Source organism: Astatotilapia calliptera, chromosome 11 (genome assembly GCF_964374335.1).
Source record: "Astatotilapia calliptera chromosome 11, fAstCal68.1, whole genome shotgun sequence".
Taxonomy (NCBI): Eukaryota; Metazoa; Chordata; class Actinopteri; order Cichliformes; family Cichlidae; genus Astatotilapia; species Astatotilapia calliptera.
The window spans coordinates 18173239-18201213 of record NC_137432.1 but is presented as its reverse complement, the minus strand read 5'-3'; the positions used below and the strand labels follow the sequence as shown (position 1 = coordinate 18201213).

The following is a 27975-nucleotide window of genomic DNA, read 5'->3' as shown; positions in this document are numbered from 1 at the left end:
ATTATTTTTCTCTCTGGTGTCTGTGCAAGGCGATTACTCACATGGAGCACTGCCAGACTGCAGGCCCAGTTCACGGTGTGTGCTATAGTGCATTATAGTACTGAATATCATCAGTATGGATGTGACAGTCTCAGAATGACGCAAACTGGCACACATGTAGAGCCTGCATTAAAAGCGTCTATTTGCATGAATCACTTGTCATGGAAGCAGCTGTCCTGCAAACCATCAGCGCGTTATTATGCATGATGAGGGCTTGATTAGCTGTTCTAAGAGCAGCGAGGGGATGGCAATCAAAGTCCCCTAGTTTCTAATTATCTTCATCTATTTGGGATATATCAAGTTTTCCATATGTTCAGTCATTGACCTTCAGTTTGCGTTGAGGCCATTTTTCATTGCAAGATGAAGATTTCGTTTTTAGGTCTTATTGCATGGTGATTATGGGGCTATTAATGTTAACTCTCCTGTGTGTGTGTGAGTGTGTGAGCCAATACAGGGAGGGTTTGTGGGAAACAGCGACCCCCGCAGGTCCGTAGTTGTATTGATTCAATCCTGTTGAAAAGGAGAGATTTTAAGTGTCTGTCATTGGTCTCTACAGGTAACAACATAAAACAATACACACTTAGCCACACACCTCGAAAGAATTAATAAAAACTGCAATAACAACAACATTATTATTATTATTATTATTATTATTATTATTATTATTATTATTAATAATAATAATAATAATAATAATAATAATAATAATAATAATAATATAGAATTTATTAATGATAAGTTTACTGAGTTTGCATAAATAACTGCAAGGCAAACATTGACAAATCGCAGTGCACATCAAAGAGAGCAGAGAGACGAATGTTACCGTTTTAGAGCATTGCGCGGTTTGTCCCTCGTCGGCTGCTGTAAGCCGTCCAGGAAGTCAGGCTATTGCTGTATTGATTTCATTCATTCAATACATTTGTGCATGTAGTGTGAATATTACAACATTTGGTAATAAGTTCATTCATTCAGAATGCGTAGGAGAGCTGAAGCTCCGTCATCAGGCAATGAACCTGCCGTTGCTAATAATAAGGTAACGTAACGATAGCAAGCTGTTTGTGGCTACAGGTGACAGTTCTGCTGGCGAGTATTAGCTGACTGAGTCTACAAGCTAACGTGTCACTTTGTTTTCGGTTAGGTAGATGTCTGCTGGTGATATTTATATTTATTTGCTCTTACAGTGGTTTGGAGCATGAACCAGTTTCTGTCAGCTTTCCATTATTTTGTCCAAAGAGAAGAGGAGCCAAACCCCTTAAACAAAACTGCACTATTTACAGCTTTGTTTGTTTGTTTACGGCTTACTTACGGGTTATCTAATGAATATTTTACTTTCAAACGAATCATTGGCAAGCGATCCTCAAAAAAAGAGAAAAGGAAAATAAAAAAGAATGAATAAACGATCTAAGCAGTAACACTTTTGGGCCTGACTCTACGACTGAGGTTAATAAAATCCAACCTCCACACTTTTGAAACATTTCAGTGTTTAATTATAAATCGAGATGTAGAAGTGAGTGTGCAGTCAACGTTACATTTTCTTTTTTGCATAAATGAGGTTCCGGATCAAAGACGGCCCAGCCAAGCTGAAGTCAAAGGCAGTGTGTCTTACAGCTCCGTGCTCGTCAACATTGGGAAGTGTTTGCTTGTGATCATCCTCGTCCCTCCGTTCCTCAACTACGCCTCCCTTCAGAGAGAAGCACAGATGCTCTTGCCTAAAGGTTCACTCATCTTAAAGTCGTTGTTGCCAACATCAATTTTATGTTTTTCTGCAAAATGTAATGTCATTACTTATTAATTGCGTAATTTAAACAGTTATGAAGTTCTCAAAGCTGAATGAGAAGCACTCAGCGAAGCCTAATCTTTGATTCAGTTTTTTCCCCATGTCTTTCATCCAGATGGCCAGATTGTTGATGTTGGTTTGGGTCAAAAGATGCATCTTTTGTGTAAAGGACGAGGAAAACCAGTTGGTAATAAGCTGCCTGTATTTTGTTTTCAATTAGTTTTTTCTGGCACATGGCTCTGTTTTTTAGCTAAGCTCTGCCTGATCAGTCTGTTTTCCTGTAGTTATACTGGATGCACCAACTGGAATGTCCTCAGATGTTTGGTTTCACGTTCAAGAGAATGTTGCATCACTGACAAAGGTGGGGGTTTGACTCACTCACATTACAGAATTAAATGGGTGTCGTTCTGAATGATACTGTGAAATGTTATAGCATTTTATTAATATGACTGAATTTAATATCTCTAAATATCTGAATTAAATAGATCTAGATTAGTCATTTTTGCCATATGCTGTACATTGAGAGTCAGTCAGTCAGCAGTCACACTGGCTTTCCCTCTGACCACCATGGTGAACTTCCCCCAGAATCTGCGACTACAAATGTGGCTGTGTTTTTGTTGTTTGGGTCGTGCTGGGACAGCCCTTGCAGTATCTCTGCCATCCTCTGTCAGCCTGGTCTTTCTGCCGGCAGAAAGTCCAGACTGACAGCCTGCCCCATGTTGTTTGTCTGAAATGTGACCCAGATGAAGTCATAGCCATGTTGCGGAAGGGCCTGACACATAAAGTGAAAAAAGACTGCATAAGCAACAACAAGAAAAACAAACATACAGAGCAATGTTTACGCTTGTATCTGGATCTTTTTAGGGCTACTCAGCCATCATGCATTTTTAAAGCGCTTGAACGCAATAAGGCAGGTCTGGACTGTTCTGTAAGGTGAGCTTGGTGTGACTGAAAAAAAAATCTTCTCGCTGTCCTTGTTTGTCACGCTGCTCAGGTGTGTACATACGACAGAATGGGCCTGGGCTTCAGCAAGCGGCTGATGCAGAATGAAACCACGGGAACAGAGAAGGTTTGGGACATGTCAACGACTGGACGGTGAGCGTGCTGTTTTATGAGACCGTCACTCTGAGCGGTTGTAACTATAGACGGCATGTAGAAGACAGACATACGCAATACAGAAATGCACTAAACCTGCACTATTTGTAGTAGGTGATGGGAGAGACAACTCTGGTTGTGAAACACATCAGGTAATATAGAAGTTTATGAGAACGTGCTCCACCTCTCACTTGAATTATTACATCACGAAACATTTTCCTGATCAGTTTGAGGTCACAACCTCTAGTCTCAAGTCATATTTAATATAGCAGGATGTTGATTGTTGATTATTATCCCATTTAGAGTAAAATACATGATAAAGCTTGGCTTGCTTTATTGCTTACCTAGTGGCTTGTTTTCCCCCTGTTTTTCAGTTAGGGCCAGCAATCTGTTTAATAATAAATAAATAAATAAAAAAGATAAAACAGCCAAAATGCCATATTTAAGCCTTTAAAACAATAGTCTACAAATCAGTGGGTGACCTCATCGTAGCTGCAAGATTCTTGTATATGCAGTCTATATTTGTGACATTTAAAATGTGTGTTAATGCCTGCTGCTGTGCAATAATTTTACACTTTAAAACTGCGTCACAGTTAGGATTTGTCTTTTTAAATTCTTGTAATTTTCTTTCTAAATGAATGAGTCTGCTGTTTTTCCACTTGCGGGGCCTCCTGTCTCATATATAGGCTGTTGTTGTATTTGTAAACTCAATTTGTATAACTTTAAAAGATGAATTTTCTGTAATACTGATTGCAGGAGGCCAGCATCTGTGTGGAACATACCTGGTTTAATGGCACCTTTTCAGTTTCTATGGCGACCTCGTGTAATGTTTGTATCGGTGTCACTGTCAGGTCATTGTTTCTCAGCGGCGCACGACGGAAAGTGATATGGGATTTTGAATGCCCGTTTTATTATAAACCCACGGTTGATATCTTCTCTTCTTGCTAAAATGCTAAAGGAGTTATTTAAAACCTTTTCGCACTACTCTGCTCTACATCACACGCGTTGGACGAGGTGCTCAGTAGAAGAAAACGTACCTGTTTTGATGATATGATGAGGCTCGTGACTGATCTCAGTCAGAGTGAAAGCAGAGACAGCGGCAGCTTTTCTAGCACGCTAACCTCCCATCAGTTTCCCATTATACAAGAGTGTTACCCACAATGAGTAAACAAACAGAAGAAGCTGCTGGCCACTCAGCTTGACAAGCTCTAGCTACTGGGAGCTATGGGAGAGAGACAAGCGAGGCAAGCGCGCTTCCAGCAACAATAGCAGACTGTGGCAAGGAGCGTTATGACACAACACTGTCTGAGATGAAAGGAGAGCGGTTGCTTTCACTTTGGTATGTTTTTATTTATGTCTATTTTTTAGGTTTGAATAAGCAAGCACTGCTGACTTTGTTGACCCAGCGGACCGGTTAGCACTGTCGCCTCAGTCCTGGTTTTAAATCTTCCCCGGGGCTTTTCTGTGTGGCGTTGTCATGTTCTCTTCTCATGTCTGTGTGGGCACTGCAGCTTCCTCCCTCAGTCAACATTTTATGACGAAAAAAACCTGTCATCATCAACAACCATGCCATGCTGAAAATCACCTTTCTTCCCTATTATGAATCTCAAATTGAACTTAAATTTTAATAATCTTCTTCGTCTGTAATAATCACGATTCATCCGACTTCTTTGGAACTGTGATCTACAAGATGTTGAATCATGGGGTTTACTTTTTCATTGGACTGCACAGTTGTCCTGTGTATACTTTCTTTTTCACATGATTATCTACTGAGTAAATCAAAGAAAACAGAAAGACAGAAAATGGGGAATATTCTACTTTTCTATCTATTAAAAAACTGAGAGAAAACCCTTTAAAGGTTTCTTGGCAACAGGCAATGTCAGGCATTAATTTTAACCACTGAGCAAAAACGGGCCTTCTTTTGTCTCTTGCAGTGAAGGAGAACAATCCTTATAAAGCATTTTGTTTGTTTGGTATGGTTTTACCTTTTTAGACAACAATTTATGCAACCACTCTCCAGAACATTTAACTCTTTGTTTCCAAAAAAAAACATTTTGCTTCCTTGATGTGACACAAAGCAAAGACCCCAGTACAATAACATCGCAGATTTCACTCGGTGCGTTTGCCATAGCAGAGTAAATATTCACAGGGAATCAGTATTACTTTGATAAAGTAGCTGTTTGGGACTTCTCATTAATGTTCTAGCCGGAGACTGATGTGTGCACATCCTGCTGAACACACTCCAGGCCTCCCCTGCGTCACGCAGCCACAGGATTGGGCTCTAATCATCCTCTCTCTGACATCGTAATGCGTTTGTCGAGCCTTAAATCTGCCTAAGGAATGAGCAGCCGTGATTTGCCGACGGTCAGCAGTCTAGTTTAGTTTGGCGTCCAGCCCGGGGGAAGTGGTCGGCTGCCTGTTTGAGGTGCAAGCAATCAATTTCCCGGGATTCAATATCTGAAGAGGTGTGATGACTCCCTAACCTTAACCCTGTGAGTCTTGTGAAATCTCTTCGTTTCAGGGTGACACCTTGGGTTTGATTTATTAGCACAACAAACCCGGGACGAGCAGATGGCTCTCGCTGCGCCTCATGTAATGATGATGCTCCCCCTGATGATTTAAGTTTGCTGGTGATTGTTTTTCCTGCGGTGTTTTGCAGTGGAAGCGAGCCAGCAGTCCCCCTCCGTTATGCTGTCATTTGGGTTTTTCAGCAGTGCTGTTTATTTTGGTGCCAGATCTGGAAAATTAGACATCAGAAAACTAAAGATACTGCTGATTTGATTTTTTTAAAAAACTGTTTACATTCTTTATTTAGATTATTTTTGCCTCTTAATATAATAATAATGGAAGCAGATTAGAAATTAATGACATTACTGCAGTGCCACCTAGCTAAACAGATATGGTGGCCCAGTTTGCAGTGCATCCTGGTTGTGTGCAGAAGCTCACGAGTGTCGCTGTCTTCCAGGATGGTGGATGATCTGCACCGGCTTCTGGGGGCTGCTGGGATAGTCGGGCCCTTTATCCTGGTGGGCTCTGAGCTTGGCGCACTCAACAGCAGATTCTACACCCACATTCATGATGTGTAAGTACTGCAGACCAAAACTGAGGATTTTGGATGAGGATTGGCATCTAATCCTCCACCCACACCACTAAGTGTTTTCTCAGAGTTACATCAGTTTGGTCAGATTAAACACAGTGATGCCAGTATTACATTATGGAGAAGCGGGATGGTCTGTTTAAAAACTTTAGATTTAGTTTGTTGTTTTTTGGATGAAATCATCTGTAAGTACAACATGAATTCTCTGCTGAAGGAATGCATTTTATACATGCAGTCATGCAATTGGTGCAGAAGAAAGTACCTGATTGTGTTTGGTACCAATTTTCTACAGAGTTTACTTTGCAAAATGAATTGGGAACCAAAATCACATTTCACTATTGATCGGTCTGTTTGGAAGCTATTTGTCGAAAGGAATATTCAGACTTTATTTCACTTTGATTTGGCCACAAACTGAAGTGATTTCCACATCTCCTCCATAAGTGGGAGAGAGTAGACCTGAATGCATTGAACAGGCTATAGTGACAGCAGCACTCCTTTATATGAGTGTGCACAGCTAACATGAAGAAATCCTGGCTATGTTGAACTTGCTTCATAACATAAGAAAGCGGCATTAATAGCAAATTTCAACAGTCTGCGGATCAAAATCATCTTCTTGTGCATCTCCAGGCCACTTTCACCACAGCTGCTGTTTTAGATGAAGAAGCGTGATAACTAAAAACGTAAAAACCCTCAGTTGTCAGTTGTGTATATTGGTACACGAATTTAATTGAATTGTGTTCTTAAAAAGCTTTAAAGGAAACCTGATTATGGACACATGTAGGTAACTTTCTTAACATTAGCATCAGTAGTTTAAATGTGATGTAAAACACTTTCTGCCATGGTTCTTTACTGATGGTTGGAATGGTTTTGGTCCCAATCTGTGAAGATGATTGACCATGATGAATGTAGATGATAGCAGAGGTGGGCGAGGGGAGAGGAGGGTAAAAATTGGTGTTGTTGTAAAAGCCTCCGCTTTCTGTCATCAGCTGTTAGTTTGATCCACAAAATTGCCTCTATCATTTTATGATAAAATCTCTTCTAACAGCAATTTCAAAGATGAATATATACAGTCAAATCTTTTAAGTAAGACTGCATGCCTGAAAATTTCAGGGTTGTGGAGAACCAGCTCTCATCATCAGCCATTATCACTTTTTGCGTGACATTTGGAGATATCGAACAAATTTAAATTAAATTTGCAGTTCTAAAGGAAGCTGGATGTTTGCTTTAAGCCCACGTTTAAGGTCCGTGGTGAAATTGCAGGGTAGGCCTCAAAGTGAAAATGGTTCGAAAGGGGCTTCTAGGGAGCAGCTCCTTTGGAAAGTGCCCGGACGCGTGGCAGAAGATGTCCTTGAGGGGGATATCGGCCAAATTTAAATGACTTATTTTGGGGAATTTTAGCGGCTGATTAAATCACACCTTCTGTAGCTTTTTGTCCTGGGACACAAAATAAAAACTTGGAAAATGTATAACTTTAATCTGTATCTTGCAAGTCCCTCAACTTTGTCCATGCTATATGTTAGAGACGACTGTATACTGTGGATTAAGACATATTACACCACCAGCCTACTGTGTGAGTAACTGACTTAAAGTATAGCGCTGGTGGTAATGAATGTCATGCTAAAGATAAGACAAAAATAAAATGTGTGTTACTATTTAAGAGTCCTTCATGTCCTCAGCAAAATTTAAAGAAAGCTCATTTTAAAATTGGTTGATAGACATTTAGGAGTTCTTGACCTCGCATGTTAAAATATATCCCAGTATACGGTCCCATCATCTCACATGACTCACCCTTTTCAGAGACAACGAGGTGATTAACGTGACAAGCAGCCCGTACCAGGGATGAAAGATTTAGGATTCAATCAGGCACAATGTTGCTGCTGTTAAGGGAGAAAATTAAGAAGTGGTGAGTGGATGACACCTTTCCAAATGGAAATATTACCTCGGGATCTGGTGTATGCGTGTGGTCATCTGTCTGTGGGGACAAATCTCCAGGAAGACAAATGAGATGGCGCCATCCATCTCACGCTCATTACTTCCCAGGCCAGGAGGGTAAAGTGGACAAGAGTAGTCAATGAGTCGTTCTTCATCCGACTGTGTGTGTGTGTCCTCTTGTTGTCCTCAGGCAAGTGTCAGACCTGGTGCTGATTGATCCCATCCCAGAGGACATTTTTGAAGAGGACAAGTGGAAGGAGTACTGGTGAGTTTGTAGTGGAAGGCTTCAGAGGACTGAGTCGGAAGAAGAAAAAAAAGTAAAGATGCAAAGGAGAGAGAGAGAAGATGGAAACATGTCGAAGAAGCAAAAACTGGGAAGGGATGTAGAGTGGGAAAGAAGATTGAGAAAAGAGGAGCGTGGAAAAGGGAGCGAGAAGGATGATAACAGCTCTGAGGGGCAGAGAGGAGGCAGATAAAAAAGCGAGAGGCAGGGAAGAGGTGAAAAAAAGGGAACTGTATCAAGAAAAAAGAGGATTAGCATGAGGGGAAGGGAGGCAGAGGCGCTAGCGAGTCAAACTCTTCCCTTACTGGCATTTATGGCAAGAACAGTTGATTATTTTTAATGGGTGGGGCTCATTAGCATGATTAATTGGAGGCCACAGAAACTGAGCAGGGAACAGATGAGGGGGAAGCCGGGGTTGTGGTGGTGGTCGGAACTGAGTGACAGACAGTGGAATAGCTCTGCTTTAATCCTCCGAGCGATATATGTCAAGTCAGTGTCACAGCATATATCTCATTATGCATTAATTATCATACGCGAGGTGTTAAGTGGGGGGTTGGTTGTTATTAATGATAAGCAAGAGTTCAGAGCAGGACTGTTGGTACCAGGTATGCAGTGCTAACTGTGTTTGTTTACAAGTACGGAGCATGGAGTGAAGCTATTAAAAGGTATTTCTCTGCTGAAGAGATTAGAATTAATCAGATGTACAGTTTTGCCACTGGGATGGCTACGTGATAAACAAACCTCTAGAGTGCAGTTTTAGTGTATTTGTTGTCACCAGGTACAAAACAGAATTTCATGCTTAAAACCTGAGAGACATTATTGTTTCATTGGTAAATGATTTGAAATGTATTTATATTTATGTGCATTTTGTTTTCTTTACGTGGTCTTGAACAATAGTTCTTCAGACTTTCTGAAGGTCTCTGAGATTTTCTTTAGACGTTGGCTGCTTTTTCACTCACTCACAGTCCAACCCTTAAATCCGACCATTTCAGTCAGAGTCAAATATTAAATATATTTAAAAAATATTTTTTTGTTTGTTAAGCTACTTCAGATGGACCAATGGGTCATTCAAGCATAATTGAATGGTTCTAACTAAAGGAGTGAACCAGCGTGGCGTGTCCACATAATAGACAACACAGAACCCAACAGCCTATACACCAGCTTGTTGTAAAACGCATCATTTTTTTGCATTTCGAACATTTTTGAACAACATTAAGACTGTCTGTTTGCAATCAGTGATTCCCAAAGAACTATTCGCTGAAAACTCAGCTTATCTTTCCATGGTGTGCAGTGTGTCCTTAAAATAATGAGGAAACTGGACAAGTATAGGACAAAAGAAATGTCGGGCCATCTGCAGAACCTAAATGTTGTGTACTTAAGAAATAGAAGAAAATCCAGCAAAGACATGACACAGCCCTTGAGATATTCATCTGGATGTTCAGTTGATCTTTCTATTGTTTACTGAAGCTTCATCAGAAATGGTCTCAGTGGCTGTCAGGAAGCTATTCTTCAAATCAAATCATCAAATCAAAATTTATTTATATAGCACATATTAAAACAACAGTGTTGACCATAGTGCTTCACAGTCAGTAAAAACACGAGACAATTAAAACAAACAATAAAACAGGACAACAAACAATAGGTAACAACACAATAAGCTAAAACAGCCAACTAGTTGGAATCAAAGGCCAAAGTAAAAAGATAAGTTTTAAGACGTGATTTAAAAGACTGGATAGACTCGGCAGTACGAATATGTACAGGGAGGTTATTCCAGAGTCTGGGTGCCACGGTTGCAAAGGCCCGGTCTCCTCTCGACTTCATTCGAGACCTAGGTTGCATTCTTAAGGAAGTGAAACAAGGAAAAAAGGCCTCATTACTAAACTGGACTGAAAGTCAGTAAGAAAAAGTCTGATGGAGCGATGAAAAGATTTGACAGTTGCCAAAATTGAATTATGAGTGTAAAAAGTTCCCAGCAGAGCGTTGAGCTGTGTGAGGTGATCAGATGTGGATGATTGGTGTACACTGAAGCTTGATTAAAGAAGTCCATGATTTTTTACGAGTACTGTGGTAGAGTTGCTTTGGTATAAATTGTTTCCACCATAATTTTATACTTTAGACACGCTTTCATTAACATAACTGAATAGAAATGAGCTTTATAAAAATAACATTTTTTTTATTTATTTATTTTTTTCACCAGAGTTGATTAGTTAAATCTTAATTAAATTCTGGCCTTATTAGAAATCAAACTCGCTTGTAATTATTCACAGTTATCCAAAAGTAATTCTAGATTTATGCCCCAATAAAATTAATTTGTATCGTACAAAAATAATCATTTTGAGGGACTGCATTGGTTTAGCATAAAATAAACTAGCCTGAGACTGAGCTTTGGAGAACCACAAGTTACCATTAAAGGTTTTAAATTGGCAAATAAACATGTTTATCACATCTTCGTTTCCTGTGCAAAAATTCTGCTCGTATATCTTTGTACAGATATAATTAATAAAGGATGCAAGGAGAGGCAAATCAGTTAGAACAGATGCAGACGTAAAGGACTGCGTATGGCATAAGAATGTAAATAACAGGATGGTAAAATCAGTGGTGAAAGGAAGGTTATTTAGTTGTTCCTAAGAAATGTTGCAACCACAGCTCTGTCTGCCAGTATTAGGCCACAGCCTGTATAAGGATGAGTGAAGGCAGATAAGAAATGGATCCCTGAAAATGGCCTAATTTGTACGGGACTCAAAGTGGAGCAGCACCATTTATCAGGGGTATCTGTTCAATTATCCTCTGATTAATAGGCATTCATTTCACTGGGTACATGACACGGCAGCAACGATCCAATTACTCTATGGCTGATTTCATTTATATATTGCTTCTCCAAAGACTTACATTTAGTCAGTTTAAAAAAACAGCTCCATCATCTGCGCTTTGATTTCCATGGATGACTATGTAGGAATGAGGGAAACTGCACGAAGACCCAAAGCATGTTCAGCACCAGTCCGCTCACGCCAGCGTCACCACACCACTGACATTCTTGCGTTACTTCATCATTTTCCTTGTTTTACCTTGTTTGTTTCACAAACTTGCATGTCTTCTCTGTCTTCGATGTAGATTTATTAGCTGTATGACGTCTTATATTATTTGGTGGACATGATAAGTAATGCAGGAGGGAGCAGGACTGCACCTGAGCAGGATTGTGGGGAGACCGTATCAGCTTTGCTCTGGGACTGGAGGATTTACACATCAAAGACCAGCTCATTAACAGAGGCTCTCTCCCAAAATTAGTTCTGTTACATCCTACAAAATGAATCGGCCCCATCTCCTGAGAATGCCATGTGTGTGTGTTCGTGCGCGTGTAGGCGTTTGCTTTTGCACACTTGTTGTAAAGGGTCAGCTTTCTTACTTGGGATTTTGGGCTGCAGACATCGCAGCATGTGTCGCTTTGCTTGCGAGCATAGATAATACCGCCTGATGAAAAATCAAGCAGAGGGTCTATCATTGAGATTAGGAGAAGCCTCGGCGTACGTCTGGACAAATTGCATTCGGCACAAAAGCCGGCCACGGGTCGGGGTCACTCGGCACCGTCCGTTTTTGTTTCACCAGTGTGAGCAGAGAATCATTTTCGTCTTTCCACTTGAAAAAGGAGCCTTATTTCTTTAATTTAAACCAATCTCTCAGTATCTGTTTGTGTGAGCATGTTAATAGATTGGAGTGTGAAATGCATTTCTGAGGCTTTGGTCTTGCTTTATCTGGACTTTGAATATAAAGGCTTTTTTTCATAGACTGAAAAAAAATCAGATAATCTTTTATTTTTTATTTAATCCATAACAGCAGCATTACATGACTGATTGGTCTGAATACTGAACGTTTACTGACAGTGATGTGATCCCATGTAGTGATCTCCATGACATAATCATGCCCATTTTTAATCCAGTGCTGTGTCAGGGCATTAAGATCATGGGCACTCAGTATTCATTTTTCAGCCTTGAGATTTCTCCAGATTTTCTGAATCTTTTGATGATATTATATCCTGTCAATGAAGCGATATTCAAAGAAAACCGTTCTGAAATTGTTCCACAATTTTAGAGATATGCTTTTTTGCAGTTAATGAAACTGACCTCTCTAAGATGTTCTTTTGCTACCCAGTCGTGTGACTGACATGTTGCCAATTAAAGTAATTAGTTGCGAGATGTTTTCTTTTAGTACAACTTACTTTTCCAGCCATTTGTTGCTGCCGTCCTAATTTTTTCAGATGTGTTACTGCCATCTAATTCCAAATGAGTCAGTATTTTTTCAATATACCTTCTCTATATTTATTCCAATCCTCTCTGTATATACCAAATCCCTGTAATCTTACCTCGATATCAACTACTGGTGTATTTATAGGTAAATAATACGTTAAGCATTTTCAGATCGCACAGCACTTAATTCTTGCAGCTTATTTTGAAGGCTACAAATATTCAGATGAGCAATTTTTAAACTTTTCTTTTAAAGATGTCTAATAGCTTATAGTTTAATTCCACTGGCATCCTGATTTTAATATTATTACATTAAGATGAGCCACCAAAGTTTCTCTTACAAAGAGCCAAGCGTAGCCGCTTACAGCATAACTGCCCTTTGCTCTAGCGTCGAGTTCAAGTTCAAACTTCCTGTAGCCGTTTCAGCAACACGGTTTATAAGAATTTGTCCTTCATGTGCTCACACACACCACAAGACACATCCAACAAAACACAACAAGGCAGGTAAAAGTTCAAATCTTTTCTTTCTCAGTCATTCATAAACAGTAGTGTGTTCCCATTTTTTTTCATGATGACTTCCTGATCCTTGATCTACAGGAATTCACTAAGATGCTTCGAGCTCTTATCTACGTCTCTTAACTTTCCCCAGTCTATGACTTTGTTCAGTTTGAACTTGATTGGCGTCCGTTTTTAGCCTGGTGATTAGTAGTTCACTCTGAGCAATCTCAGGTTATTCCATCAATCATGTCATTCCTTTTGCTTTGTTTTTTTTTCAGCTTAATCCAAACACTCGACTAGGAAATTGGTTCTTTTGTTTTATGAATCAAGTATTGTATCTGTAAAGAATCTAAATGGTGATTCTTCTCTTTTTAACTCCTCATACATTTTCTTGCTGAGCAAGCATTTCTTTGAGAAAGACCGAATGTACAAACTCTGCCTCGGTTACAGTCCTCTCGTTCGTCCATGTTGTCTGTTTTTTCTCATTTCCTCTCTTTCTCTCGCTCTGTAATGATGGATGAAAACTGTGCTGACAGTCAGACTGCCCTGACTCTCTAGATGGCCATTTAATGATCAGAGATTCCAGCTGGAATGAGACAGATTGGTTGGTGTTAAGTACCAAAACAATTACACTAACAATGCTGCATTTAAAGCAAGAGTTTTGCTGTGGTTTTACACACTCCTGTCTTCTGCAGCCAGGCGTGCACACGTGTGATATAAAACTAATTTAAGCCATTGGGAATATATTTGCTCAGAGAGCAGAAACGGAGGGGAGTGGTCTTGTCTAATGGGATGGTCCTTCTAATGAATGCTGATTGACTGACAGACGCTCCGTTTTAATGTACTATTACTGTGTTTAGTGTAACTCAGTCCTCAGAGGAGCACTGCTTGAAGATCTCTTTATCCCTTTCCTCTCAATCTCAGGTCTTTTAAGTGTTTCTAATTATTAGGTGTGTTTTTAGTTTTTGGTGTTTGAATCTATTATCATGTTTAGAACAGAAGAATTCCATCTGAGACCGTCCCAACAAGTTTATGTGCGCGTGCTGTATAAATCCAGCATATTTTCAGTGCATTCTGTTGCTGTAAATTAGAATACATGATGCATGTAAAGAGGAAGATGAAGGAGGTTGTTCTGTAGAGTGTCTCACTGTGGGCCTGACAGCTGTGGCAGTGGGCCTGGATCTAACCCTGAGTGAGTTAAGAGTTCCAAAGTGAAAATGACACTTTGTGCACCATTCATCATCCCGCTGCTCCACAAAGCACGGACACAGACAGACTCCGAGTCATGATAACACAAACATTTATGCATGCACGTACTCTATATTTGCACATCACACGCTGCTGGCCGCACAGCGTGCCGCGTTGTGCAGCAGTTAGACACGTTTCGCAGCTCACCTGGAGCCTGCTCTGCATGACGGGCAGCGTAAGACTGTCGTTTTGATTGACGACCCTTCGGCCGCTCACAGCTGCTGCTGGCGTGATTTATAAGCCAGACAGGTTCAGTCCAAGTGTTTCCATCCCGTCCACCCTGTACTTCGTTAGTGGATAAATTTACAGGCGTAACAGAATTTTCTCTCCTCCCCCCTACTTCTGTATGGTCCCTTCCCTTATTGTGATATTTAAACCTTCCAATTATACTCAGATTGCTACAGCAGTAATTTAATACTTTAAGTGGCGTTATGTAATCTCTGAGCTCTCTTGCTCCCTGTCTCCTTTATCCTTCGTTGGTAAACAGCAGCAGCAGTGACGACATGCCCACTTGCCCCCTCAGAGCCCATTCGCTTTCAGCGTCAGTTTGCGTTCAATAACTCACTGGAGAACAGCCCTGCTCTAAAACCTCCTCGGGGATCCTCTGCTGAGATTGGCAGCAACCACCCAGCCCCGGGCTGCTGTATGGTGGGAGCAAGGGAAGGGAGTAGAGACTATATTTAATATGAGGAAATATGTCTTGGGGTATGTTTTGTGACATGATAATAAGGCTAGTCAAGTTACACAACACAGTTTCTTCACATATACAGCATGGGTTCTCATCCATTGCTTCATAAGTGTGTCATTCATTATGAATCACACTGTGGTTCTGAAATGGCTCCCACTGTGGCAAGAGCTTCCTGCTGTCTTTCCCTGACTCAGCTGTTCACTGAATCCCCGATGAGTCAGGAATGCCAGTTAATTGTAATTAGAACCACTGTAAGCGTAACTATTGCTGTTATGCTGCGCTAATGAAACAGGGCTGTCCCGGCCCCTGTGTATTTACCCCAGTGTAACCTATAGTATTGATGCAGGGAGGAGGAGGCAGGGAACTGACCGTGGTGCAACACTGGCACCTTGTGGTTGTGCTCAGTATTACATGTCTGTGTTTAACTTTTCCTTTTAATTTAGACAATTATTCCAAGTTATTATGCTCTTATTTCCTGTTTGGAAGGATTCTTAACACTTAAGAAAATGTTTTGCTTGCGAGGTTTCAAAGTGCGTCTCGTACAAATGATGGGTTGGTAATCAAGTGAGATGAACTGGCTTCCAGAGCTGGAAGGAAATCATGGATATTGAGGACTGATTGAAGACAGTGTTTTTATTATTGTTATATGTTATTCATTAGAAAAGGTGAAACGTTCAAAATGAAAAGTAGGATGTCACAGAACCTGGCAACCATCTTGGTAATGCCCCTGGGCACTTATTTGTATAGTTATTGAATCCAGTATTTAAATGAACGTTTTGAATTTTAGAGCTTAATGGCACTGGAAATAAACAACAATAACAACAAAGCTGCATGTATAGAATCACTAGCCAAATCTGATTTGGGGGGAAAAAAATCAAGATATAAAAAATATTAAAAAAAAACTCTACAAGTTGTTCTGAAAACAGAGTATGGACAGAATCAGCATCTCATACTCAGTTTTCCATTATGGATGCAGTAAGATGAGAATAACTGTAAGTGCTCTGACCTACACCTTTAAAACAATAATGAGTAAAAATATCTGCCAGCACATCGTTGAAAGTGTCGTGAATCTCTGCTGTTTGCCTGCATGCTCAGATTTTTCCCTGCGCTGTTGTTAATTGTCTCTTTGGGCTCAAAGAGCTCTCCCATACATTAGTGTTTGCTGAGTGCTGTCTCTCCCGCTCTAATGTCTCTGGAAAAACACACATTTAAGTGGAGCTAAGAGACTTTAATATGAAATTGGTTAGCAACAGAAAATCTAGCTGGAATTCTTTTACTTTGTCAGTGAACGTCTGCCGATCCTTATGTTGTATTTCCTACCTTCCTAAAGCTAGTGTACTCTCTTTTAACGTGTAGTATGTCCAGAGAGTATTCATAGCACTTCACTTGTTTAACATTTAGTCATGTTACAGCCTTATTCCAACATAGATCTAATTTTCTTTTCACTTTAAAATTCTGCACACGAGACCTCGTAACACAAACTGGAAAGGTTTGGTTGAAGTTCTTGCAAATGTTTTCAAAATATAAAACAGTACATCAGTATCAATAACCTTTGTTCAGTACTTTGTTGCAGCAATTACAGCCTCAGGTCTTTCTAAATATGATGCTACGAGCTCTGCTCACCTATTTTTATTTATTTTTTGGCAGTTTCTCTTATTCTTCTTTGCAGACTCTCTCATCAGCCTGGATGGGGGAGTGTCAGTGCACAACTATTTTGAGATCTCTCCAGAGTTTTTCAATCAGGTTTAAGTCTGGGCTCTGGCTGGGCCACTTAAGGACATTCACAGAGAGGTCACTTCTTTGTTATGTTGGCTGCATGTTTAGGGTTGGTGTCCTGTTAGAACCTTTGCCCCAGTCTGAGATCCAGAGTTATCATCAAGGTCGTCTTTGTACATCATCTTTCCCTCAACCCTGACTAGCTCCATGATGCTGCCACCATCACACTTTACTGTAAGGATGATGTTGGCCAGATGATAAGCAGCGCCTTGTTTCCACAAGACACGACGCTCATCATTCAGGTCAAAGTGTTCAATCTGTGTTTGATGAGACCAGAGAATTTTGTCATGGCATGGTGTGTGAATATTTATGTGCATGTCATATTTCTATTTTAAATCGTTAATACATTTCCAGCAAACTTTTTTCTCTTTATGGGGCATTGTGTGTAGAATTTTCCAGTGAAAAATTATTTCAATCTATTATGGAAAAAGGTTGAACTAGTGAGGCAGTGTAAATACTGTCCAGGTTTGCTGTAAAAGATGATAAAACATTATAAGAATCAAACATAAAACCCGAATGTTGAATGTTAAAGGTAGAAATGTCCAGGTGTGATTCATTTCTATGTACTGAAGTATGTTGGAAACAGTTTGAATGTGAGTAGTGCTGCACAACACAAGGAGCATGCCTGTTTTATAAAGGTCGGGTTAAAATGTAAAGGTTACCTCACTCGTTTTTTAATGTGTCGCAAATACAACGTAAGAAGTGGCAAAATGTCACTGGGCTGAGGTCTTACTTTTTTTCTGTCCTTGAAGGAGTAGCACTTCCTGTACTGGCTCGTTTTTCATCAAATGTTAGATTTTCTATATTATTTCCATGTTTTAGCAAATTTTTTGGATGCATACAAAATATATACAAAAGGACAGTTTATTCAGGCTGGGCTGATTAATCTACACTGAAAGAGTCAGAGATAAAGGCCCCATCACGTCCACGTTTATACGCCTGCCTTTTTCTAATGGTCTCTACCATTTTTTTTTTCTTAAGAAATCTTCCTTCGGCGTAATAGTTAGGTGAGCCCTCTGTAATAGTCCGTGTTTAAATGTTCTGTGCTCATTGTAATAGTTGGCAGAAGCTCGTGTAATAGTTCGTGTTTTGTGTGTGAGCAGGCTCTCAGGTAACAGAGGCCCTGCATATGAAATGAGATGGTAATGAGGAGGAGGAGGGGAGCCTTATCACTATTGGGCCAAATTCCGACAGTGAATTGCGCAGTTGTAACAAAAGTAACAGAGCGTCCATTCAGCCTGCACTAATCCAGATGGGAAAGTCAAACAGCAGAAAGTCCACGGCACAAACTCATTTCATCACTTTATTAATTTAGATATTGCCTCCTCGCTCCTGTGGGGAGAAGGGAGAAAAAAAAAAAAAGAGCCCCTCTGAAATGACCAACATCGGTGAGGCGTTTTGCTCTACATGGTTCCCCCACTTCGTCTCCTCCCGTTATCTGTTTAATTCATCCCGCCAATCTTGGCTGTCTTTACCCACTAAATTTCCCTTTGACACGCATGCCTTGCTTCGCATAATCCTCACTCGGGGGCAGAATTAAAAATGGAAAAAAGAGGAGGGAATAGGACAGGTGGCTGGAGAATCCTTGAAATAATGTTCAATGCCAGACCCAGCAATGATTTGACCAGATTCGAATTGGAAGGCTGATAGGGAGATTTTTTTTCCACCCCCCCCCCTCCTTTATTTTTGGAACCAAGGGGCAAGAAAAGGGTGACAGGTGGAAAATGTGCAGAGAATGAGAAGTCCCTTAAGAGCCAGGTCGAAGAGTCAGTTCTAAATTGTGGTGCCAGAATGACTTCAGGGGAAAACTGTGGAAAGGGAGATGAAAATGTCAAAATGTCACTCTCCGGAGGTCTGATTTGAAAAGTTTTCTCTGTCTACTGAAGACTGAGAATTAGAGCAGTAGTTTCTTTTCTCCCTCTGTCTGTATCCATTATTGACCTGAAGGGCGCGTTTCTTCCACCATGAATATGGCAGATGTGTTATCTTTACACAGCTGCTGGTGGCAGCTGATCGTGCTTTCTCTGCTGTTATTTATCAGCTTTGTCTGACCAATCAGCGGTGATGTGCTTTGCTGGAGCAGAGCTCGATATGCCAAGCTACAGTTCTTTGGGTACCGCATATCAACAACAGGTCAGATGGGTTCGTTTACACATGAAAGGTGCATGTTTGTGTTGGTGATATGATGTGAGCAGGATAATGGAAGGGAAACCTACATGTTGTGAAGTGCAGTTTCTTTGAAGCAATGCTGCCTTGTGCTATTATAATTCAAGTATTGGTAAGTTTGTGGAAAAGAGCTGATGACATTTTTGATTTATCTGAGGTCAAAAATGTCAAGAGTCTAAAGCCATTCTAGTGGCTTTGTTAGGTTGTGTAAGAGTGTGTGTGTATGTAGGGGGGTAACACTACACGATGTTTGGAACTTTAGGTCAGGGGTTCGACTTCCAGCTGTCACAGGCCAAGAGGCAATGTACACCCTGGGCAGGTAACCCGTCTGTCACAGGGCTAACACAGAGAGACGGTCAACCATTCACACTCACATTCACACCTGCGGCCACCAATTAAGCCACTAACTGATTGTCTTTGGACTGTGGGAGGAAGCTAGAGCACGTGGAGAGAACCCATGCAAACACAAGGACACACGGAATGGCTCCACCCAGCTGGTGGATTAGAACCTTCTTGCTTTACATGCACACTGAAATGATGACTTCATCACCTTGATGCTCCAAAGTCTTTCTAAGTGCAGAATCGGACCGTGAGCGGTCACAGACCCTCAACTTCGAAGCAAGTGTTTCAGATGCAGCAAGACAGCAAATTCATTGGATGTGATGACAGTAATTTTCTTGCTTCAGCCTTCAGTGTACTGCAGCATAAAAGAAAACGACCCTTCTCCTTAAATATTTGTACAATAATACTCAATAGACATTTTCCTGATCAGATTATGGTCTCTCTTGCTAGTTTAAACTCTTACTAAATACAAGATGATGTTAATTTTATACAGGTAAAGCAGGGTTATACTTTACGGCCCTGCTATCTTGTGATTTACAAGTTGTTGCTGTATTGTAGTGACTTGTTGTTGTTGTTGTTTTCATATCTGATCCTGGTTTACAAGCCAAAATTGCAATAGCCAAAGGACTCAAAGAATCCAATTGGTCACCCTGCAGTGGCTGGGAAGCATATAACCACACATTAAGTGCTGGCCAAATTAGAATTTCAGATGAAATTCAAATTGTAGTTCTTTTGTAGCCATAGGGAGCTAAATTCACATGCATTTGACCTAATGAATGAGATTTGTGCATTTTCTGCCAATCTAAGAATGCCTTTTTTCAGTGATTGGTCTACTTTGCTCCAGCCTATTTTGAGGACCAGAAAACACATGAAATATATGATAGTCATACATTCTTGAATACCTGGATTTGCCCTTTTGTTTGTTTTTTTTATTCTTTGTTTTAATAATTTAATATTTTGCAGTTGAAAAATTAACAATTTCTGTTATTTTTTTAAATCCCCAAACCAATTATTCCATTTGTAAAATGATCAATACTTAAGTGTTTAACCGTTCCTTAGCTGGGTGTAACACAGGGGCTGAAAATGTATAGAACCTGTTCACAGTTGTTTCAGATGTTGGAACAGATAGGGCTATAACAGTGCTGAAATCGGATCCAGATCAGACTGAAACAGGTAGGAGTGTCTCTCCGTGCAGGGGTACAGATCTGCAGTGTGCGTGCTCTATGTAGGGGCAGGGTGCGGGGCACGGCAATAGCGGCAGCAGTGGCGAGTGGCACTATTGATTGGGCTCTGCAGGCTGAAACCAGTCAATTCAGAGCACCAGTGAGCCGAAACCGATTGGGGCTCCTGAGTTACAAAATCCTGCAGCTCTACTTCTCTCACCTGCTAAAAAAGAAAAAAAAAACGGTATTTCTCATTCCCCAGGCAAATGTTTTCAAAGACAAATTTTAAGATTCATGGTTGAAAAAGACTTGAGGAAAAGCAAATAGTATGTGTGACATCGCTGGAGTTGTTACGTGTGGCCTTTCTCAATCATGGCACCAGCCTTAGCGTGCTGCTTCATGGTTTAAGACCATCTCACTCATTTACAGCTGTGAAGATTAGGTCTCTGAGGATGACCGCTCATTTAAAGTGTGACTGTTGTAAATTGTTAATTACATTTATTCACAAACATGATTCAGTTTTCTTATCTTACCTGTGTTATAGTTCAGAGCATGTAGCTTATAGCTTGTTTTATTGACAGAGTGCCTTAACTGCAACTGTAAGAACTTTTGAATCATTTTTCGTTTTGCTCTTTTGTCCTTTTCCCAGAAGAAAAAACACAGAACAAAGAAAAAAGCCAACTTAAACAGAACACAACACAGAATTTCAAATTGTACATATCTCTTTAACATTGTTTCTAACATGAGAAAGCGGTTGCTTTATGTGATAATCTGCGATGAACTGACATTACTACAACAAGCTAGCTAACTAATGTCATGTAGCATTTAGCAAATACGCGAGCTAAATATTCCCAATTGGATATTAAATCTGGGTTCATGAGGAGGACAGAAACATGACACTATTTTAACGGTTACTGTCACGCTGTTACCACAGGACTTTAAAAAGACGTAGCTGTTCTCCTGCTCAAGGTCTTGTCATTTTTTTCAGGTATGGTAAGGTGGTGCCTTCATTCCAAGCCAAGCAGTTTTCAGCGGCCACGGGGCTGAGCCGCATGCTGATCATACTGGGGGCCATTGAACCGACTGTGAAAGGCGAGAATGTCTCAGAAGAGGTCATTCAGCGACAGGTCAGGCTGACACACTATACAGTGTACATGCGTCTACAGTGAAGCACGTCCTCAACATTAAAACACTGAAATCTTGTGTGAATGTGACACAGCGAGTCCGGTGTGACTTTAAAGGGATTTGGGAGTATGTAACTAATGGTCAGGGTACAGAAGTACTATCATAACATGCCATCTTTGTAGGCTGAATACAGTTTTCCCCCTCCTCCTTTTTCATCTATAGCACGTGTTCTTTTAACTGAATTAAAATCAGCAGTAAAAATTGATATCTTTCAGGCATTCAAATCTTTTCCCTCTCACCTTTTCCCGTGCAGCCACAGGATGGCGCTAATGCGAGAACAATCGCGTCTCCTCCTCAGCAGAGATGCGAGTGGGTGATGATAGCAGGAGCGTTTGTCTTCATAATGTCAGAGACTGTGAATTTGGCATGATATGACACGAGACATTTTAAATAAACCAAAATTGAACCCGTCTCCTGGAGCTCATGCGTGATGCCCTGCATCTCGTGATGCCTACTATATTGTAAAACCTGGCCTTTTGACAGGTCATACGGTGAGTGAGGAAGACCCTGTTAATAAAAGCTACAAGCGTCTTTTGCTGTGTATTGCAGATGAGTTTTTTTCCCCTATAGAGGAGGGAGGAGGGGTTATTTTGCATTCATCCATACTCAGATTTGTCTGTGAATCACACATACAGCTGTGGCACTTCTGCCTGTCATGAAGTCCTGTAGTCATTTCCACGTCCTATTGAAAAACATCAGAGGCTCGGGGGTAGTAATGGATTTCGATGATGAACAACAACAAGCCAGTATCTTTAAAAGCACGGAGAAATGCTCTCTACACACTGATACCTGTATTAGCAGAAAAACAAAGGCCGTGACAGTCATGTCAGGGACATTAGAGACAGACTATTAGAGAGAAGTTAATTCCTGCTTCCTTCTTTTTTTTTTTTTTAAACCCTTTAATGAACTTTGAGTGACATTTTTCTAACATCTGCTCACTCGTCTCCTGCAGTTGTCTGTGCGATGCAGTGACGTATGCTAGGGGATGAATGAGAACAGTTCGTTAAGACGCCTTGTTCTCTGCTGCCAGCCACCCACGATTTGATGGCAGCAGTGATGAGGGACCTATTTCAGCTTTTCAAGTGTTACAGTTGTTGCCAAGGAGATAAGGACATCATTGTGCTTGAATTCTCCAAGGACAGAAAAAGGTTTTTTAGACGGGCTAGTGAAGGTTATAATGTACACACAGAGACTCACACACACATACACACCGGACTCAATATAGCATGCATTCCATTTCTCAAGGGCATGTACATGTAACCGCTGCTTAATTGAACTGGACCCGAATTGTTTGCCGCAGTGATGAAAGCACCAAAGGGTGTCTGGTTTCATTGCGTGCAGGTGACAGATGAAGTTAAAGGCGAGTTCTGCTCAATTTTGCAAATTCCCGTGAATTCTGAAGCGCGGTGAACTTTTTTCAGCCTGAGAACAAGAGACAGATTTCAGAAGTGTTATCAGTTTGTTCCTTCTCTGAGCTGCTCTGCTGAATGAGATGGACACTGCCTTCACTGCATTCAGATCGGCTTACTATAGAAAACGTTATTACTACTTTTCCCATCTTTTACAAATTATTCTGCTAATATAATTTTTCTGTGGCGGAAAGAAAGAAGTTGGGGGCGTTTTTGTTCTCACTGAAAGACATTGCATTGTGCATGGAGCTGTTTGTCCAAGGATCTTGGGTTTTTAGACAAACATAAAAGGTTTGTATGAGTTGATATGGGATTAGAGGCACGTGAAGACGGGTAAAAAAGGTGACTGTGGAATAAGGTTATTCACATGCCCCCAAAATTGACTTGTTAATTCTTTAATTGGGATTGCTCAATTACCCATCAGCGGGTATGGGTACCTGCAAATTTATTTATTTATTTATTTTTTTACTTTTACTGTGCAAAAGTTATTCTAAAGACTCTTCAGAATTTTTTTCCATCATGCAACTCCAATCAATCTAGGGCTGCACGATTTTGCATAAAATGAGAATCACGATTTTTTGGCTTAGAATTGAGATCACGATTCTCTCACGATTTTCTTTTCCAGTATAAATACTTATTGCACTTATTAACTGCACATCAACTTCGTAACAGTTGAAACTGAACATAAAAACAATAAACAAACATAAAAACAACAAATGCCTCACGTTTTGTTGTTGCCGCAAAATGTTGTACTGCTGTATAAGGTTCCCGTTATTGGTGTTTGGGCGGTTGACCGGGACGGATTTTCTCCTGTCACTTTCTCGTCATCCCTGACGTGCTCTCCGCTGTTTTTTCCCTGCTAATTTTAGCATCACACCGCACAGCTTCTGTGTCACGTGGTATAAGGCTCCGCCCTTGTCATTTGTTGAGCAGGAAGAGTGAGCGCTTGTTTTCATGCAGAGTACGTCCCGGATCAAAGTGCGGTACAATCGTCGTCGTCTTTTTTTTTCTTTTTCTTTTTTTTTTTAAATCGTTGTCATTTGGAAATGAGATCGCACATAAGTATGAATCGAGATCGCGATTTTCTAACGATTAATCGTGCAGCCCTAAATCAATCCCATCATATTCATCAACTAGCACCACAAAGACTCCAAACATTGATTCAGAAAGAACACAGGAAGAATAGGGAGTCCTGCAACTGATGTGAAAAATTATGTGAAAGGCAAAACACAGGCAGGAAGTTTGGTTTAGTTTTTATCTGTAAAGTGCACTTTGTATGAAGTGAAGTGTACAGTATTTTTACAAACATTAGTTCGCACATTAGTGACATGAGTTCTCGAAAGGATATTTACTTTTAGTGTCTTATAATTTGCACAGAACTTTTTATGTATAAATAATTTTTTTTAATGCGATTCATCACAACAAACTAGGTCTTCTGTTAATCTCACGTTTCTTCATTTAAGGTCTGTCCGATTCATACACTCAACAAAAATATAAACGCAACACCTTTGTTACTGCTCCCATTCCCCATGGGATGGACGTAGAGACCTAAAATTCATTCCAGATACACAATATAACCATCCCTCCCAAACAGTGGTCACAAATCAGTCCAAATGTGTGGTAGTGGGCACATCTGCTATATTGAGATAATCCATCCCACCTCACAGGTGTGCCACATCAGGATGCTGATCTGACATCATGAGTAGTGCACAGGTGTACCTCAGACTGCCCACAACAAAAGGCCACCCTGGAATGTGCAGTTTTGTCTCACAGCAAAATGCCACAGATGCCACAAGCAATGAGGGAGCGTGCAATTGGCATGCTGACAGCAGGAATGTCAACCAGATCTGTCGCCCGTGCATTGAATGTTCATTTCTCAACCATAAGCCGTCTCCACAGGCGTTTCAGAGAATATGGCAGCACATCCAACCGGCCTCACAACCGCAGACCTCGTGTAACCACACCAGCCCAGGACCTCCACATCCAGCAGGTTCACCTCCAAGATCGTCTGAGACCAGCCACCCAGACAGCTGCTGGAACAATTGGTTTGCACAACCAAACAATTTCTGCACAAACTGTCAGAAACCGTCTCAGGGACGCTCAACTGCATGCCCGTCGTCCTCATCGGGGTCTTGACCTGACTCCAGCTCGTCGCCGTAGCAGACTTGTGTGGGCAAATGCTCACATTCGATGGCGTCTGGCACGTTGGAGAGGTGTGCGCTTCACGGATGAATCATGGTTCACATTGTTCAGGGCAGATGGCAGCTGAGAATGTCCCAGTTCTTGCATGGCCAGCATACTCACCGGACATGTCACCCATTGAGCATGTTCGGGATGTGCTTGACCGGCGTATACGACAGCGTGTACCAGTTCCCACGAATATCCAACAACCTCGCACAGCCATTGAAGTGGAGTGGACCAACATTCCACAGGCCACAATTGACAATCTGATAGACTCCATGCGACGATGTGTTGCACTGCATGAGGCAAATGGTGGTCACACCAGATACTGACCGGTTCTGGGTCCCCAGACCCCCAATAGCGCAAAAAACTGCACATTCCAGGGTGGCCTTTTGTTGTGGGCAGTCTGAGGTACACCTGTGCACTACTCATGATGTCAGATCAGCATCCTGATGTGGCACACCTGTGAGGTGGGATGGATTATCTCAATATAGTAGATGTGTCCACTACCACACATTTGGACTGATTTGTGACCACTGTTTGGGAGGGATAGTTATATTGTGTATCTGGAATGAATTTTAGGTCTCTACGTCCATCCCATGGGGAATGGGAGCAGTAACAAAGGTGTTGCGTTTATATTTTTGTTGAGTGTAGATGCAGCCTCTATAGGAGCTTTCAGCAGTGGTATTTAACCACACAAGCCACACATTGCTGCACATCAGTGAGCCTCGGTTGATTGAGACCATGCTGCCGGTTTCACAGGTTGTCCTTCTTTGGGCAACTTTTGGCAGGTAAACTGGAACAACATGGCGACAATTGCAGATGTTATCACCCAGTTTCTTTGCCATCACAAGTTGGCCAATGTCAGAGTTGATCAGATACTTGTGCTGCCCATTTTTATTGCGTGCCTGAGAGGAAATCAACGGTCTGTTCAGATCTGTGTTTGGCTGGAGTAACTAAATGCTTTCAGTCTCAAACGGGGAGAGAATGTTTCACCTGTGCAGTTTTGATGAGGTTAACAAGGATACGGTGGATGTTTGCACGCATCTACCTGAATGGTTAGTTTAGTTTTTGTTAAATAGTGACCATCAGCGACCGTGTTTTTTGTTTGTGTTCTCTTTTGTACGGTGGCCCTGAGAGGTCAAACGCTCCAACTTAAGAAAACACCAGCAAAGAGAAAAATGCTGCAAAAGCTCACAAAACACAACTGAAGTTTTTGGGGAGATGATAACGTGACGAAAGTGCAGAACCGAAAAGTTAACAGTAAACAGCGAAGATGTATCCACAATATGTTAGGAAAACGTGATTTTAAAACTCCCATTGCCCTTTTCTCCCTCACAACATCGATGAACTCTCTGAACTTTTAAGTGTGCCTCAGTGCAAACCTTCACTTTATTCCTTCTCTGTTTTTTTTCCATTTCCACTGTGTTTGTGTGTGTGTTTTATGTGCTTTGGCAGCGTTTTTCTATTTGTTGGTGTTTTCTTAAGTTGGAGTCCATTTGACCTCTCAGGGCTGCCGTACATTTCTGATAACTGTGGAAATTCTTTGTTTTTGTTAGCCTGTATTGATCTTTCATGGGTTTTTTTTCTGTTCCTACAGAAATACCTACAAAGTAACCCTGCGCACCAAAGTGCTGCTGTCGATGAGCATTACTTTCTGAATGAAAGTGCAGCTCAAGTAAGGTATGGTAAAGATATGTAGACGCTCTCCCCCTCCAGATTTTTCTGGATGGTTTTGCACATTTGCATGTGGAATTCAAAGTGAACTTCAAAAATATTAAACAAAATTATTATTCTGTTTTTTTTTTTCTTTTTTTCTTTCAAAGGGACATAACAAAGTTTAAGCCCCTCTCCAGCAGGACATCAGTGAGCGTGCTCACGGGGGACTCCTTTGACATGCAAATGCCAGAACACCTAAACCGAGTGAGTGCCTTTACTGTAACTGCACAACTTCATGCTGCATCATTAGGTCTGGTACAGTGACTGAACAATGCTCTAATAACATGGTAAATCATATTCCCCATGCACCAGATGGTAGCGAAGCTTCAAAAGAGGTTTCTGGAGGATTCCTACCCGTCGGCCAATCACATTCACATAAAAGGAGCAGACCGGCGAATGATCTACAAGAAGCCATCTGCCATCAGCCAGCACCTGAGGAAGCTAGTCAACCAACGACAAGCCAAGCAGCAGAGCGAGTGACCCGTGTCCAAAATGTAACTACACCCCAGACATGAATGGAGTAATAAGACAATCAAGTTACTTTTTTTTTTTTTTTAACATTTCTTTGCAGCAATCTGGAACGATTGTCTACACGTCTGCTAAGGTTCATCAAGCAGTCAATTTCAGAACACACTTTTTTGCAGAGCTCTGCTTCATTGGAAGCTTTTTAATTGAAGATAACTGGAGGGTATTCAATGTGATGAAGTATTTCCTGTCTTAGATTCATCTTATCTTTCAAGTTGTTATTTCAGGCTCTTCACCTGATTGGCCAGTACCAAAAAAATTAATACATTATTCCTTATCAATGCAAAGGCCACACACACGTCACCGCTCAACCGGATACCTTTTTTTTTTTTTTAATCTCACTTGGTTCTGTCTTAATATTCTGCCATGTTATAGCCACAAGGGAAGATACATGGAGTCCTCTTGCGCTGCTGCATCACTTCATTTTGTTACTCGCATATAGCTGACCTCCTGTTTTTTGGACTTTTTTTTTAAAACTGCAAATGTTTTTCAAAAATAAATCTTTATATATATATATATATATATAAGTGTTTGTTTGTTTGTTTGTTTGTTTGTATAACACTGCAGTGATCTTATTTTCTGGTATAGATTCATGTGAAAGAAACACCAGAAAG

At 40.9% G+C, this 27975-nt stretch overlaps 1 protein-coding gene across 1 annotated transcript; it reads left to right on the top strand.

Annotated features, from left to right (window-relative positions):
* Positions 1–884: 884 nt before the first annotated feature.
* Positions 885–27879, top strand: LOC113032505 (uncharacterized). Its single transcript, XM_026185456.2, has 11 exons — positions 885–1072; positions 1592–1754; positions 1932–2003; positions 2101–2177; positions 2811–2911; positions 5877–5993; positions 8131–8205; positions 21331–21469; positions 26718–26800; positions 26944–27040; positions 27149–27879. The coding sequence occupies exons 1-11, from the start codon at positions 1013–1015 to the stop codon at positions 27314–27316; spliced, it is 1152 nt and encodes a 383-aa protein (XP_026041241.1). The 5' UTR covers positions 885–1012; the 3' UTR covers positions 27317–27879.
* Positions 27880–27975: the final 96 nt, after the last annotated feature.

What these genes read in the sequence shown, in the direction of transcription:
- LOC113032505 (XM_026185456.2), top strand. Translation starts at nt 1,013, where the DNA reads ATGCGTAGGAGAGCTGAAGCTCCGTCATCAGGCAATGAACCTGCCGTT. An exon ending in CTGCCGTTGCTAATAATAAG is followed by an intron (nt 1,073 to 1,591) that starts GTAACGTAACGA and finishes TGCATAAATGAG; the next exon opens with GTTCCGGATCAAAGACGGCC. An exon ending in ATGTTGCATCACTGACAAAG is followed by an intron (nt 2,178 to 2,810) that starts GTGGGGGTTTGA and finishes CACGCTGCTCAG; the next exon opens with GTGTGTACATACGACAGAAT.